The sequence below is a fragment of the Myotis lucifugus genome, unplaced genomic scaffold, assembly GCF_000147115.1.
Source record: "Myotis lucifugus unplaced genomic scaffold, Myoluc2.0 scaffold_2, whole genome shotgun sequence".
NCBI classification, from domain to species: Eukaryota; Metazoa; Chordata; class Mammalia; order Chiroptera; family Vespertilionidae; genus Myotis; species Myotis lucifugus.
The window spans coordinates 23,204,413-23,220,821 of record NW_005871050.1 but is presented as its reverse complement, the minus strand read 5'-3'; the positions used below and the strand labels follow the sequence as shown (position 1 = coordinate 23,220,821).

General features: G+C 40.8%; 1 protein-coding gene across 2 annotated transcripts in view; it reads right to left on the bottom strand.

The window, feature by feature from the left end:
- Nucleotides 1–16,409, bottom strand: part of LHFPL1 (LHFPL tetraspan subfamily member 1) — a 62,184-nt gene that overhangs the window by 25,144 nt on the left and 20,631 nt on the right. For both annotated transcript variants that reach the window (XM_006082213.3, XM_023756744.1), the window contains one exon: nt 14,761–14,859. In XM_006082213.3, the coding sequence (XP_006082275.1) occupies nt 14,761–14,859 (99 nt within the window). The remainder of the gene's footprint in view (nt 1–14,760; nt 14,860–16,409) is intronic.

Here is a 16,409-nt window from a genome sequence, read left to right as displayed (position 1 = left end):
ATTCCTAGGCCCTGCTCCAGATGTACAGAACTATTATCTCTGAGGAGAGAGCCCAGATGATTTCGATGCACAATTTAGTGGGAAACCTCCTGAACTAAACCATATCCTTAGCCCAAACTGGTCTAGCTTTCAGATGAAAGGTGAAAGGAAACCAACATTTACAGTATTGTGGTTAATACAATGCTAGGGGCTTTTCTGGAAATATATATTTGTATGTAAATTCTCCTGATTCACCTGGTTGGGACTTGGTAAAAATTGTTTGAAAAAGTTATATGACACAGACTACAGACATATATTTTAACTTTATCAGAGAATTGCTCCTAGGATGTGCAGGAGTTGTCCCTGGTTTTCCCTCTGGTTCCTACCTTTGCAACCTATTTTATGGTGTTAAAAACCTTCTGGTTCAGTCTAACCTATAATAATAACAATAATAATAACAGTTATTGTTAACATTTATTGGGTTCAAGCCCTGTACTAAATATTTTAGTTACCTCATTAATCCTCATGAGAGCCCCGTGAAATGGATGCTACAGTATAAATGTTCTGTTTCTAAACAAAGGCTTAGAATACAGTATCATTCCAGAGTAGACAGGGCTAGATAAATGTTCACTAAAGGTGAGGAAGATAAAGAAAACCGATGCTGAGGTTTATAGAAAGAAACTGAGTGGGGGAAATGGAAACAAGGAAATTAAGCGTTATAATCACATTCTTTGATCTGAAGACCCAGAGGCAGGGCTGTGAAAGAAGTTGAGAAGAATGAATTCACCTGACTTTACTGCCATCGTGTGGTGGTCGATGTATACAGACAACCATTGAGCAATTCTGCATTCATTATCTCAGTCAGTGAGCCTCCTAGACCCTTTGCAAGGCACTGAGTAGGGAAATGATGCCACATAAAGCAGAACACATGCTTGAAGCCTTTTTTGAGCCTTGTCTTCCTCTGGAGTCACCAGGCTGGAAGTCACCTTAGGAATAAACTACAACTACCTACAGGGGTAAGCACCATTTTCTCATGCAGTCTATTTTAGGACAGAGAAATGTTTCTAAGCATCACATAATTTTTATTCAAAATGAAAAGAGCTTAGTATCCCATGGATGTATAGAGTCTCATCATTTTAACTTCACTATTTTGAAGAGAAAATGGTCAGTGAAAAAACTTGGCTCTGAATTTTAGGTAATAAAATGATAGGAAGGAAAAATTTAATGGTATATCAGCTTTCTTATCTTTCACTCCTTATACATGTAGGACATTGTTTACATAAAGCACATTTATATGTACTTAAGTCATTTCTTGGTCAAAACAACCCCTTGAGGGTAGAGAAAATCATCCTCACATTAGTCATGGGGAAATAGTTTTAAAGAACTAAAATCTATGTGTGGGGTCTAAAAAAGCCAAACTCATAAAAAACAGAGAGAAAAATGGTGGTTACCAGGAGCTTGGGGGTGTTGGAGGTAGGACAGATGTTATTTAAGTGTCCAACATCGCAATGAGTAGTAAATAAGCTCTAGAGATCTAATGTACAACGATATTGTATTGTAATCATCAAACTTGCTAAGAGACTAAAACTTAATTATTCCAACCACTAAAATAATGATGATTATGGAACATGATGTGCTAATTATTGCTACAGTGCAATCATATTACATATACACATATACATATAAATGTATCAAATTAACATTACGCATTAGATTTACGCAACGCTATATGTCAAATGTATTTCAATTTTAAAACAAGAACTGAACTGACTTGGCTGTAATCACAAAGTAAGATGGCAACAGAGATGCCCTAGAATGTTTTCATTCCACTCAATGAAACATTTAGAGAGTGCCAACAGAGTGGCAGACACCAGGGACATGCAGTTGAATTAAGTTGTTCGCTGACCCACAGATTCCATCCTGCCTCCTCTGGTTTAGCCCAACTTCTCCTCTGGAGGGAGACTCCTCTCTGTGTGGGCTAGAAGGCAACTAAAAAACCTTAAGCAACACCTGAGTTATGAGTTTTCCAGAAAGACTGGCTGCGCAGAGCATTCTAGCTGATGTTGCCCAATGAATGAGTTGCTTTTGGCAATACCCTTGGCTGATCCCTGACACTCACCCACATGGATGAGTAATACTAAAAGTCTCCTATCCTCTACAAGGGCTGCTTAAATAGATTGTTAATTTTTTCATTATCCTTCTGGTCTTTAAGAGCAAGAGCAAAATAGAAAAATATAAAATCAGAACAAAGGCCTCACCCTAAAAGTAAACAGATCACAACAGGGAACTAGTTAGATATCTGGAATCTCAGGTTGCTCTTCAGTCTAGTCCAGTGCACTCTATCTAAAAACAAGGAAACCAAGGCTCAGGGTGGGAAAGTGATGTGCCCAAGCACGCTTGGGAAAATTAAAACCCAGCTGTCTTTATACCCAGGCCAGAGCTGTTTCTACCACACTCTGCTGCCCCTCTGTGGACATGAGGATGTATTAAGCTGCCTCATTGGACTCTGGTGAGCACAAGAAAACAGACTGTCCTTAAAGAAGGAAACTGACAGAGCCTAAAGGTATCAGGAAATGTCTGGAAACTGATCCCACAAAGGCCAAACACCAAATCACCATAAAAGGCTGTGAACTGGTAAGAATAAGAGGAAACGATGGGAATACAAAGGAAATGACCCTCTGAGAGAGGAAACAGGGAGCACACACAAGGGCTTTGGGTAGCTTCTGTTGCAGGCCTTTGTCAAGTTGACTGGGTCCCTCCCTCCCACCCAGCAGCCAAGTCTTGGGCATCCTCTCCAAAGAGCCTCTTGAGAAAGAGGCTGACTATCTACTAACAGCAAATTACATTTAGTGCATACTATTGTACTGAATGCTTTGTATGTATGTATTACTTAATTTTCTTAATACCTTATGGAGAAAAATATTTTTATCAATCCCCTTTGATGGAAATACAGGGAGGTTAAGTAGAGTGCCTAAAGATCCACAACTAGTGAGTGACAGGGCTCAAATTTGAACTCGGGATTTTCTACCATTAACTTTTGTTTATAACCATCAAGTTATAAAGTAGCTGCTTGCTGTAATAGGTCTTTCTTTTCTGAAAACTAAAGCACTATTGTGTGGTTGCCACAGTGATTTTCAACCTTTTTAATCTCATGGCACACATAAACTAATTACTAAAATTCTGTGGCACACCAAAAAATATCTTTTTTGTCGATCTGACAAAAAAAATAGGTATGATTTTGATTCATTCACACTGGACTACTATTGTTGTGTTGGCTGTTGTCATTTTTTTTGTTATTTGACAATCTAAAGGAAAAGAGGTCATTGCCCCTGACTAAACTGTCAGGCATTACACGTTTTTTAAAAATATGTTTTTATTGATTTTTTGGGGCTCTTTCTAAGTGAGACTGTGAGTTACTGGATAGTTTTTTGTGTGTGTTTTTAAATTTATCTTTATTGTTGAAAGAATTACAGATGTCTCCTTTCTCCCCCCCCCCACCCCATTGATCCCTCCTCCCCACTCCTGCCCTCTCCCCAGGCCTTCACAGCACTATTGTCTGTGTCCATGGGTTATGCATATATGCATATAAGTTCTTTGGTTAATCTTTTCCTACCCCCCTTTCCTTCTGAGATTCATCAGTCTGTTGCATGCTTCCATGGCTCTGGATCTATTTTTGTCAGTTTATTTTGTTCATTAAATTCCACATATAAGTGAGATTATGTGGTATTTGTCTTTCTCTGACTGGTTTATTCCACTTAGTATAAAAATCTCCAAGTCCCTTCATGTTGTCTCAAAAGGTAATGGATCTTTCCTTTTTATAGCTGCATAGTATTCCATTGTGCTATAGTATTCCAAGAAGCCTGAAACACCAATCAGAAAGAATTTATTGATTTTTTTTTTAGAGAGAGATGAGGGGAGAGGGAGGGAGAGGAACATCGATGAGAGAGAAAAACATCGATAGGCTTCCTCCTGCACGCCCCCTATTGGGGATCAAGGCTGCAACCCAGGCATGTGTTCTAACCAGGAATCCAACTGATGACCTCTTGGTGCATTGGCCAATGCTCAACCAACTAAGCCACACTAGCCAGGGCTGGTATTGAATATTTTAAAAATTCTTGTGGCACACTGGTTGAAAATCGCTGGGTTACTATAAACCAAACACTGTAGTAAATGTTTTGCATGTGCGATCTCATTTAATCCTCACAACAACCCCATGAGATAGCAGTAACCTCCCAAAAGCCCAGGGTCACAAAGCCAAAGATGTAGCTATGCTAAAGCTCTTACCACTAGTTAATCCTCCCATGAGTTCTTCCTTGGCTCCCACTGTTCTTACTGTCAATTAGAGGCTTGGTGAAGAATAAATAGGAGGTGGAGTTAAAGCATCAATTTAGTGTTGGACTGAGAAGGATTCATTTGTTTGGGATCAAGTCCCTGAAAACTTCATTTGATGGTTAGAGTCCAATTAACAACCATGAAATAGCTTTCTTACCTTAAATCTTTCATTTGCTTAATTAAAGTATGGGAAAGTGTGCATTGACAGGGCTATTCCTGGGAGTCTTTGTTTGACTTTGTCCTTCTTACTGAATGGGTGATTCATCCAACAAACAGAAATTGTATTGCCATTGAACCACATCTATAGTGTATGTGAGAGTCAGGAATCTAGTCCCCAAGTCTCTAGTGTGAGGCCTTGAGAAAGTCCATGGCGCTTACTGGGTCTCAGTAGCTATAAATGAAATCACTGATTGATCTGCAAGGTCCCTTCTATTGTACATTCCAGTGCAAGATTATGATTAATGTTTGTTTTTTTCTTTTTTTAAATATTTGATTATAAATTCTTATTAGCTGTAATTGGCATATAACATTACATTAGTTTCAGGTGTACCACATAATTTTATATATATACTAGAGGCCCAGTGCACAAAATTCGTGCACGGGTGCAGTCCCTAGGCCTGGCCAGTGATCGAAGTGCGAGCATCCGGCATCGAAAGGCAGGTCCCAGCTGACCTTTGGGCCCTGAGCAGGACCTGGGCACCCAGGCTCCTGCGTGCCCCCCTCTGCCTGAGTCACGGCACCCTAGTCCCCATGTGGAGATGAAGTGAGCACAGCCGGATGCCGTGGCCAAGGCGCAGCATGGGCCTCTGGGCTGCCCAGTGGTGCAGCACAGAAGCCAGGCGGGCAGTGCAATCTCTCTCAGCTGGCCTCACACACCAGCTCCTGCGTGAACCCACGGGGAGCCCAACCGGCCTCTGTGGTCCTGGCAGCTGCTGCCCGGCTTACCAAGAAGAAGCTGCATGGGTGCAGGCTAGGCTCCTCGTGGGCGCCCAGCATCTGAGCATGGGGGCTTCCCTGGTGCATGAGTCCTGGTGTCTCAGGGTAGGATAGAAGGGGGAGTGAGAGCAAGCTCAGTGGACACCCCGCATTCTCACTGCACCTCCATCCCCATCACCCCTGACGCCAGGTAACTGGTGAGAAGTCACAGCCCCCCACCTGGGTGCCACAGGAGGTTGTTGCCACCACCCACCCCCAGTTCCCCATCCCAACCTGGGGCTGGCTCAGATCGAGGTGATCAGAGGCTGACGGCCACTGGTCACCATCTGTGGGACAATCAGCGGGGCTATCAGGCCCCTGCTCACACCCACCTTGGCCTGGTGCCACCCGTTCACCTGCTCCACCATCTTGCCACAGTCCTGCTGGGATCGGCAGTGCCCCCACTGCCCATTGGGTTTGGCAGTGCCCCCACTGCCACCTGCTGCGAGCGCTGCATCACCGATGCCCACCATGATCCACGCCACCCCCTGATGGTCAGTGCACGTTATAGTGAGCAGTTGAACTCCCGGTCGAACAATTTGCATATTAGGCTTTTATTATATAGGAGATATATATATATATATATATATATATATATATATATATATATATAAATTATATACATACAAAATTACCACCACAATGTCTAGATAACATCCATCACCAGGCATAGTTATAATTTCTTATAATGATACTTTTTAATATCTACTCTTGTAGAAACTTTCAAATATACAATATAATATTATTAAGTAAAGTCAGCATGCTGTTCATTACATCTCTAGGACTCATTTATTTTATAATTGAAAGTTTGTATTTTTTGACCTTCTTTAGCCATTTTGCCTATTCTCCACCCCTACCTCTGGCAATCACTGATCTGTTCTCTAGATCCATTTTTATAATCCATGAGTTTGTTTGGGTAACATATTGAACAGTAAAACACAGAACATTTTCATCATTGCAGACACTTCTATTGGATGATCCTACCTAGACCAGACTTCTAGAATTTGAATCCCATCTCTGCCACTCTACCAGCTGAGTTATTCAATCTCATAGACAAAAATTTCTGCCCTCATGGACTTTACACTATCCCTACAATGTAAAAATATGACATACCTAAACTGTGGGGGGAGATCTATAAACATTAATAACTCTCCAAGAGATATTAGTAAGCGAAAAATGCAAGGTGCAGAATGGTATAGCTAGCTAGATGGCTAGATAGATACATAATATGATCTTGGTTAAAAATGAAGATATGCATAGAAACACATATTTTAATATTTATTAACAACTAGAGGCCCGGTGCATGAAATTCATGCATGGAGGGGGGTGTCCCTCAGCCCAGCCTGCACCCTCTCCAATTTGGGACCCCTCGAGGGATGTCCCGGTGGGTTGGGCCTAAACTGGCAGTCGGACATCCCTCTCATAATCCAGGACTGCTGGCTCCCAACCACTCACCTTGCCTGCTTGCCTGATTGCCCCTAACTGCTTCTGTCTACCAGCCTGATCGCCCCCTAACCACTCCCCTGCCAGCCTGGTCATCCCTAACTGAGTTCCCCTGCAGGCCTGCTTGCCCCTAACTGCCCTCCCCTGCTGGCTTGGTTTCCCTTAAATGCCCTCCCCTGCAGGCCTGGTCCCCCCCAAACTGTCCTCCTCTGCTGGCCCAGTTGCCCCCGACTGCCCTCCCCTGCTGGCCCGTTTGCCCCCAACTGCCCTCCCTTGCCGGCCATCTTGTGGTGGCCATCTTGTGATGACATGGGCACAATCATCTTGTGATCACATGGGGGTGGCCATCTTGTGTGAGGGTGTGATGGTCAATTTGCATATTACCTCTTTATTATATAGGATTCTGGAGAGATAAAAAGGAATGTAATGGTCCCTTTGAGGAATGGGATTGAGGTCAGGAAAAAGACTAACTTTGCATTTTAAACCTTTATGTACTGTTTTGTTACATAAATACATATTACCAAAATACATATTAATTATGTTTTATTATAAATAATTTTAAGTTTTTATGTGTATGATTTTGCATTTTCTGGTTATCCACCTATATAATAAAAGGCTAATATGCAAATCGACCGAATGGCAGAACGACCGGTCGCTATGATGCACACTGACCACCAGGGGGCAGATGCTCAATGCAGGAGCTGTCCCCTGGTGGTCAGTGTGCTCCCACAGGGGGAGCACTGCTCAGCCAGAAGCCCTGAGCCGGGCTCACGGCTGGCAAGCTTAGCAGTGGTGGCAGGAGCCTCTTCCACCTCCATGGCAGCACTAAGGATGTCCAACTGCAGGGGGAGATCTATAAACATTAATAACTCTCCAAGCAGGGAGCAGGCCTAAGCCATTAGGCGGACATCTCCCGAGGGCTCCCGGACTGTAAGAGGGCGCAGGCTGGATTGAGGGACCCCCCCTCCAAGTGCATGAATTTCATGCACCAGGCCTCTAGTTGAATAACAAACTACCCCAAGAACATAGTAACTTAAATAACAACCATTTTATTATATTTCATGAATCTGTAGGTCACAATTTTGTCAGGGCTCAGCAAAGTGATACTTCTACTGCAATTGGCACTAACTAGGGTCATTCAGTGGCATTCAGATGGCAACTATGGAGGGTCCAAGACTGCTTCAATCACCTATCTGGTGCCTTGGCAGAAATGGTTGAAAGTTTTACCTCAGCTGGAACTCTCTCTGTCTCTAAATCTATCTCTGAAATTTTCCATATCTCTCCAGCAGAGCAGTCAGATTTTATTATATGATGGCTCAGATTTTCAAGAAACTAACATGGAAACTACATGTTCTATAGAGGTTAGGCCTAGAACAAGCTTGATGTCACTTCTGCCATACTCTATTGATTAAAGCAGTTATAGGCGCCAGCCCAGATTTGGGAGAGAGAGGTTAGAGGTGGACCCAGCCTCACTATGGGAAGACTATCAAAGAATCTGTGGCTATAAGATGCAGACATCAAGACTGCTGCCTTAATACAAGTTATAGCTTTGGTAATTCAGATTAAGACTAAAAATCATAATTGTGGATGGTTTAGGCTAACTTGAATGGAGACCTAGGAAAAGAGGAGTTGAAGACATGGATGTGACCCCTTTTACCAGAGGCTGTAGGAGACCATTTGGAGTCTCAGAGTGAGAAATCTCTTTTACTCACTCTCAAAACCATTTTGGTAGACTTACAATGCCCTCTTCTATGGTCCTTCTTACCCCCTTTATCTCTCTCAAGAAAGTCAGGGTAAGAAGCTTTATTCCTTAAATAAGGTCCATGTCTTTCTTGGCTCTATGAATCTCCCTTCACAAAATAAAGAATGCATAGTAGAGTGTAGAGCCTACAGCAGAATTAAAGTAAATGCCATCAAATGACAGTCTACCCCACCCACCCCACCCCTAGCACATTCTACTCTATATTTTAAAGAAGCCTACATATACTTTAAGTCAAACACTATGCTAGGTACTTTAATATACCTTTTCTTTTCATTGTAAAAACACTGGTACAGGTATTATCCCCCATTTACAGATAAGGAAACTGAGACAAAAATATCAAGCAACTTTACCACCATGTATTACATAGATGAAAGAGCCTGGATACCAACTGAGATCTTTGACTCCAAAGCCTATGCTCTTTTAGTATATCATGCTGCCTCTCAATGAAAAAGAAACAAAAGACTGTAAAATGGACATTTCATGTATGTTCTTTTTATTTTGTTCATCCACCCAAAAATATCTAAGGTGTGTTGAGGATGCTTCCACACTGCCAGAATCTCTAGAGTATTAAAGAAAGCTTTAAGGAGAGAAAAGATGTACTTCTAGCATGGCATTCCTGAACCTTGATATTTACAAACTTGGCATAACCAGCACATCATAAAAAATTTTTAAATTCTACTCTAGGTTTTTCTGCTGTGCCTGAATCACCTCTATTTTTTAAGGGAACAGTTATGTTTGGACAGCTGACCAGAAAGGGGCCAAGGATGGCACAGTTCGTTTCTTCTTTTCAACAATGACCATTAAGGTGTAAATGTGGGGACATGTAATTAGAGAATATGGGCAGCAGGAAATGTGAGTCTAAGAGGAATGAGAGACACTTAGGCAGTTGGAAGAATGCAAAGGTTTTTCAAAACAGGAACTAGGAGGGCTTGATAAGCAGGATTCAGCAATACCTTTATCCATAAGGATTCATAGAATAACACTGTCCAGTGCACCGAGGAGAGGGGAGTTAGCACCCTTGGGAAGATACATGGTGCAGAAGAGAAAGGTAAGTAAAGGAGGAGGATGCAGTGGAGAGAGAAGCAATAACAAAACATTTAGTAAAAGAAGAAAGAGAAAATTAATGATCGTGTGATAAACACAATTGAAGGCCATCAACTTGGGGCAGAGACAGCCACACACAAAATTTCATTTTTGCAAACTAGGTTCCTGGGGGTGCTGATTAGTGCAGAAAACTGCCAAATGACTACATGCAAATCATGTATCTAATTTTTAACTTTTGGCATTTTACATTAATCAAAGTAGAATCAGAGCAACTCAATCTATGAGGCCAATATTACCCTCATTCTAAAGTCCAACAAACACATCATAAGAAAAGAAATATACAGACCAATATTCCTAATGAATATAGATGCAAAAATCCTCAACTCAAAATACTAGCAAACAAAATCCAGAAAAGTATGAAATGGATTATACAGCATGACCAATGGCAATTTATCCCAGAAATGCAAGGTTGGTTTAACATATGAAAATCAATCAATAAAATTCATATGATTATTTCAGTAGCTGAAAAAAAAGCATTTGACAAAATCCAGTACACTTTTTTTAAATTCTCACCTGAAGATATTTTTCTATTGATTTTTAGAGAGAGTGGAAGAGAGGGAGAGAGGAGAGAAACATCAATGTGAGAGAGACGAATCAATTGGTTGCCTAACTCAAGAGATTTGACCTGGGCTGGCGATCAGGGCTGGGGATTGAACCTGCAACTGAGGTATGTGCCCTTGACTGGCATCAAATCTGGGACCCTTCAGTCTGCGGGCAGAGGCTCTATCCACTGAGCCAAACCAGCTAGGGCAGATAGAAACATTGATGATAGAGAAACATCAATTGGCTGCCTACTGCATGCCCTCTACTGGAGATCAAGCCTGCAACCCAGGTATATGCCTTGACTGGGAATAGAACCAGCAACCTCTTTGTGTATGAGACAATGCTCAATCTACTGAGCCATGCAGGCCAGACACTTTCATTATGAATACACATAACACATTAGGAATGGATAGAAGGGAACATTCTCAATGTAATGAAAACCATCTATGTAAAAAAACATAGACGGTGAAAAACTGGGTGCTTTACCCCCCTAAGATCAGGGATAAAATAAGAATGTGTGCTTTCACAAGTTATATTCAATATTGCCTTGGAGGTTCTAGCCAGGGTAATTAGACAAGGAAAATAAACAAAAGAAACAAAAATTGGAAAGGAAGAAGTAAAATTATATCTATTCTCAGATGTATATAGAAAATCCTAAGTAATCCACTAAAAATCATTAAAATTAATAAATGAGTTCAGCTAGGTTGCAAGATACAAGGTCAAAATAGAAAAATCATTTGTATTTCTATACATTGACAATGATATCCAAAAATAAAATTATGAAAACAATTCCATTTATAATATTATCAAAAACAATAAAAATAATCAGGAATATATTTTACAAAGCCACTAAGACTTGTATACTGATAACTATAAAATATCATCAAAATAAATTAAAGATGACCTAACTCGATGGAACATTATCTCATGTTCATGAACTAGAAAACTTAATATTGCTAAAGTAGCAGTACTATCCAAACTAATCATTGGTTCAACACAATCTCTATCAAAATCCTAACTGGCTTTTGTGCAGAAATTGACAAGCTGAACCTCAAATTCACATAGAAATGCAAGATTAGCCAAAATAGTCCTCGTGACCTTGGATTTGGCAATATATGCTGAGGTGTGACACCAAAAGCACAAGCAACAAAAGAAAAAAATGAAACTGGATTTCATCAAAATTAAATAATTTTGTACTTCAACGGATATCATCAAAGAAGTGAAAATAAAAACAAAACAACAAGAAAGCCCACTGCATGGGAGAACATATTTGCCAATGTTATCTCTGATAAGGGTTTAATCCCCAACATTTACAGGGAACTCATGCAACTTAACAAAAGGAAGATAAACAATCCAATCAAAAAATGGGCAAAGGACCTAAATAGACACTTTTCGAAAGAGGACATTCAGAAAGCCAAGAGACATATGAAAACATGCTCAGTCACTAATCATCTGAGAGATGCAAAGCAAAACAACAATGAGATACCTACCATCTCACACCTGTCAGAATGGCTATCATCAACAAATCAACAAACGACAAGTGCTGGAGAGGATTCGGAGTAAAGGGAACCCTCCTGCACTGCTAGTGGGAATGCAGACTGGTGCAGCCACTGTGGAGAACAGTATGGAGTTTTCTCAAAAAGTTAAAAATGGAACTGTCTTTTGACCCAGTGATCCCACTTCTAGGACTATATCCCAAGAAACCAGAAACACTAATCAGAAAAGATATATGCACCCCTATGTTCATAGAAGCACAATTCACCATAGCTAAGATTTGGAAACAGCCTAAGTGCCCATCAGCAGATGAATGGATTAGAAAACTGTGGTACATCTACACAATGGAATGCTACACTACGGTAAAAAAAGAAGGAATTCTTACCATTTGCAACAGCATGGATGGAGCTGGAGAGCATTATGCTAAGTGAAATAAGCCAGTCAATGAAAGAAAAATACATGATCTCAATCATTTGTGGATAATAAAGAACATTATAAACTGATAAAAATAAATACAGAGGCAGAGCAGCATCAAACAGACTGTCAAACTACAGCGGGAAGGCTTGGGAGGGTTCAGGGGGCGGGTAAGAGATTAACTGAAGGACTTGTATGCATGCATATAAGCATAACCAATAGACGCAAGATACTGGGGGGTGGTAGAAGCCGGGGGAAGGTCAAGGGGAAAAAAGGAGACATATGTACTACTCTTTGTAATACTTTAAGCAATAAAAGAAAATAAAAAAGTGAAAATACAAACCACAGAATGGGGAAAATATTTGCATATTATATATCTGAAAAAGGTCTAGTATCCAGAATACATAAAGAACTCTTACAACTCAACAAAAGAAAGCAAATAACCCAGTTAAAAAATAGCCAAATAATTTGAATAGACATTTCTCTAAAAAAGATAAGGAAATGGCCAATAAGTAAATACAAAGATGTTCAACATCATCCATAATAAGGAAAATGCAAATTAAAGTCACAATGAGCTACTACTTCACACTCATTAGGATAGATATAATTTAAAAAATGGAAAGTGAGTATTGGTGAAGATTTGGGGAAATTGGAACGTTGGTACATTGTTGTTGAGTATGTAAAATGATGCAGTCACTTTGGAAAATAGCCTGGCAGTTCCTCAAAGTCTTAACCATTTGACCCAGCAATTCTGCACCTAGATACATACTCAAAAAAAATTGAAAGTATATATGCCCCTGGCCACATAGCTCGGTTGGTTAGTGCATCATCCTGATACACCAAGTTTGCGGGTTCGATCCCTGGTCAGAACACATACAAGAATCAACCAAGGAATGAATAAACAAGTGGAACAACAAATTGATGTCTCTCTCCCTCAAGTCAATTTTTCAAACTATATATGCATACAAAAATGTGTACACAAATATTCATAGCAGTATTATTAATAATAGTGTAAATGTGGAAAACTCCATCTATCTACTGACGAGTAGACAAATAAAATGTTTATAGCCATACAGTGAAATATTAGTCAGCCATGAAAATCAAAAGTACTGATACATGCTACAATGTGTATGAACTTTGAAAACATTATGCTAAGTAAAAGAAGCCAAACGCAAAAAGCCACATATATGATTCCATTTATATGAAATGTCCAGAATAAGCAAATCTATAGAGACAGTGGTTGCTGGGGGTTAGGCACAGGGGGGAATTGAGAGTGACTGCTAATGGGTAGGAGATTTCTTTTGGGGTCATAAAAATATTCTGAAATTGAATAGGGGTGATGATTGCACAACCTTGTGAATATACTAAAAATCATTAACTATACACTCTAAAAAGACAAATTTTATGGTATGGGAATTATATATCAACTAGAGACCAGGTGAATGAAATTTGTACACAGGTGGGGTCCCTCTGCTTGGCCAGCGATTTGGGCCGATCAGGGCCATCTTGCCCAGTCCCAATCGTGACAGATCGGGGCAGTTGGCTGGGAGGAACCACGGGAGGGACCGAGGGAGTGGTCCAGGGCGTGTCTGGCCCCGTCTTGCCCAGTCCCGATCGGACAGACCCCAGCAGCAAGCTAACCTACCGGTCGGAGCATCTGCCCCCTGGTGGTCAGTGCACATCATAGCGACCAGTTGATTGACCTCTCAATCAGACACTTAGCATATTAGGCTTTTATATATATAGATTGTAACTCACGGTGCGGAATGCTTGGCACACACTTTCCCTCCAGCCCCTGGTCTTGGAGATCTCATGTCCTTCCAAGGCTCTGCTCACCTTCTTCAGCTGCCACACGAAGTAAATTGCATCGTGTGTGTGGAAACCCTTTGCAGGCTCCATGGGTGTGTATTTATTTTGCTGCAGTTCCAATTACCCCAACATAAGGAGAGACACCCTCATTATCAGGTAACACCATTGTGGTAAGACCCCTGCTCAGCCTACTGCAGCGGTTTTAAATAGGCCATGGGTCACCCTAGACATTTTCCTTCTTATTCTCTTCCATCATGGTAAGTTAGAAAAATATTTTTAAGTCTTCCAATTAGAGCCCAATCTATTCCTTATTCACAATAGTAAATTTAAGCCATTCTCATTGAGAGCTGGCAATCATAGAAGAGTCAAGAGCTATTTCTGTCACTCCTTCTAATACTTAACAGTTACTGCCAAAGTAACAATGCCTGTAACATGCCAGTAACAATTCCCAATATTCAACCTGGGTTCCTAATGCATGATGAAAACCAAATTACCCTTTGTTATATCCTCGGTGGAGAATAAGAAGAAATACTGTTGATTTGTATTTGAAAAAAGTGCCTAGAACAATATATTAATAGGAAGTAGGATTTATTCAGAAGATGACAGATCATCAGTCTCCAAGCATTTGAAATCCCATTGTAGACAGGGTTGCCCCAAACTGGTAATAAGACTCTGGGTAAAATTATACGAAGGGTGTGGAGAGACATAGTCAAGGAAGTGGAATTTATGTCTACTCCTTGTGAGTTAGCAAGGCCAGATAATCTGGCCAAGCCACCACATCTCACAAGCTATCACAGTGAGAGAGACTCAGGCAAGCACCACTAGCAAGCAGAGGCCCATTCAAGATGTAAAGCACTTTGAAAAACAGATGAACCACCATTGCCATCCTGCCCAGGCCACCTTACCTAACTGAAATTGATTGGAGATATTCCCACATGTTTGCATTACTTCCGGGCTATTCCATCCTAAGGGGTATAATGCACAGCCTGAGCTTATCAGCAGCCCTAGAAAGAAAAACATACACACAGGTAGAAAAAATAAAATAAGGTTTTGTGTCACTCCAATATTCTCTCTAGATTTTCTCAGCTCAAATTCTGCATTTTTCACTCAGAATTTACCTTTCCCCTTTTACCCTAAATGTCTACAACACTACCCAAATCAAAAGGGTATCTTTGCCATGCCATAAGTGGCGAGCTGTAGAGGGGACAACTTATAAAAGGCAGTATTGGGAATTGAGACAAGGCAATGTAATTTTTACAGCCGAAATATTTTTGACAATGATTTACAAAGCAAAGTTGGCCTCTCCAACCAGAATCCTCTTCTATCTTGGTCTGATTTACAAAGAGTCACAATATAGAGACTAATACTTTTTCCTAAAAGTTCAGCCTTTTCTAACAATCAATTAGGTCCCTAGGAGTTGAAGGTAGGTCATGATTTCTGTAACTTGGAACCAGCTGCCAGACTAGATCTACACAAAGCATGCATGTTGCATAGGCTTCTCCTGGTGAGCAGGCACCACACTCCCTTTTCCAGAAACAATTACTTCATCTTAGAAATCATTCCAAATTCATGCTAAACATGCCTCCTTTCTTTTAAAAAATATATTTTATTTGCATGCATACAAGTCCTTTGGTTGATCTCTTACCCCCACCCCCAGCCCTCCCATGCCTTCCCACTGAAGTTTGATAGTCTGTTTGATGCTTCTTTGTGTCTGTATCTATTTTTGTTCATCAGTTTATAATGTTCATTATATTCCACAGTGAGATCATGTGATATTTATCTTTCTCTGACTGGCTTGTATGCATGCATATACCATAAGCATAACCAATGGACACAGACACTAGGGTGTGAGGGCCTGTGTTGGGTAGTGGGTGTGGCTGGGGGGGGGGAGGTCAATGGGGGAAAAGGGAGACATATGTAATACTATATGTAATATTTTAAACAATAAAATAAAACTTAAAAATAAAAAATATAAAGTCAAATCTAAAGCTGAAAAAAAAACCTCCTCATGGTCAGTATATTAATGTGTAAGTATTAAACATTGAGCTTAACTGTTTATAAAAACTTGAGCACCAAAAAGACCACTTCCATATCTTACTACTTTATTGTTTTTGTTTCTTTTTATGTATATTTTATTGAATTTATTGGGGTTACATATATATATAACCTAAGCAACCAGCCAACTGGCCGACTGGTCGACCAGTAGCTATGATGTGCACTGACTACCAGGGGGCAGACACTCAATGCAGGAGTGGAAACCACAGGCATAGAAACATGGAACAAACTGATGAATCTCAGAGGAAAGGGGTGAGGGGGGAGGGCAGGAAGGATTAGCCAAAGATCTTATATGCATACTAGAGGCCCGGTGCACAGATTCATGCACTGGTGGGGTCCCTCAGCCTGGCCTGTGCCCTCTCGCAATCCTGAACCCCTCAGGGGATGTCGGAGAGCCAATTTCAGCCCGATCCCCGCAGGCCAGGCCGAGGGACCCCACCGGTGCATGATCATGCACTGGGCCTCTAGTTGGTTAATAAAATTATATAGGTTTCAAGTG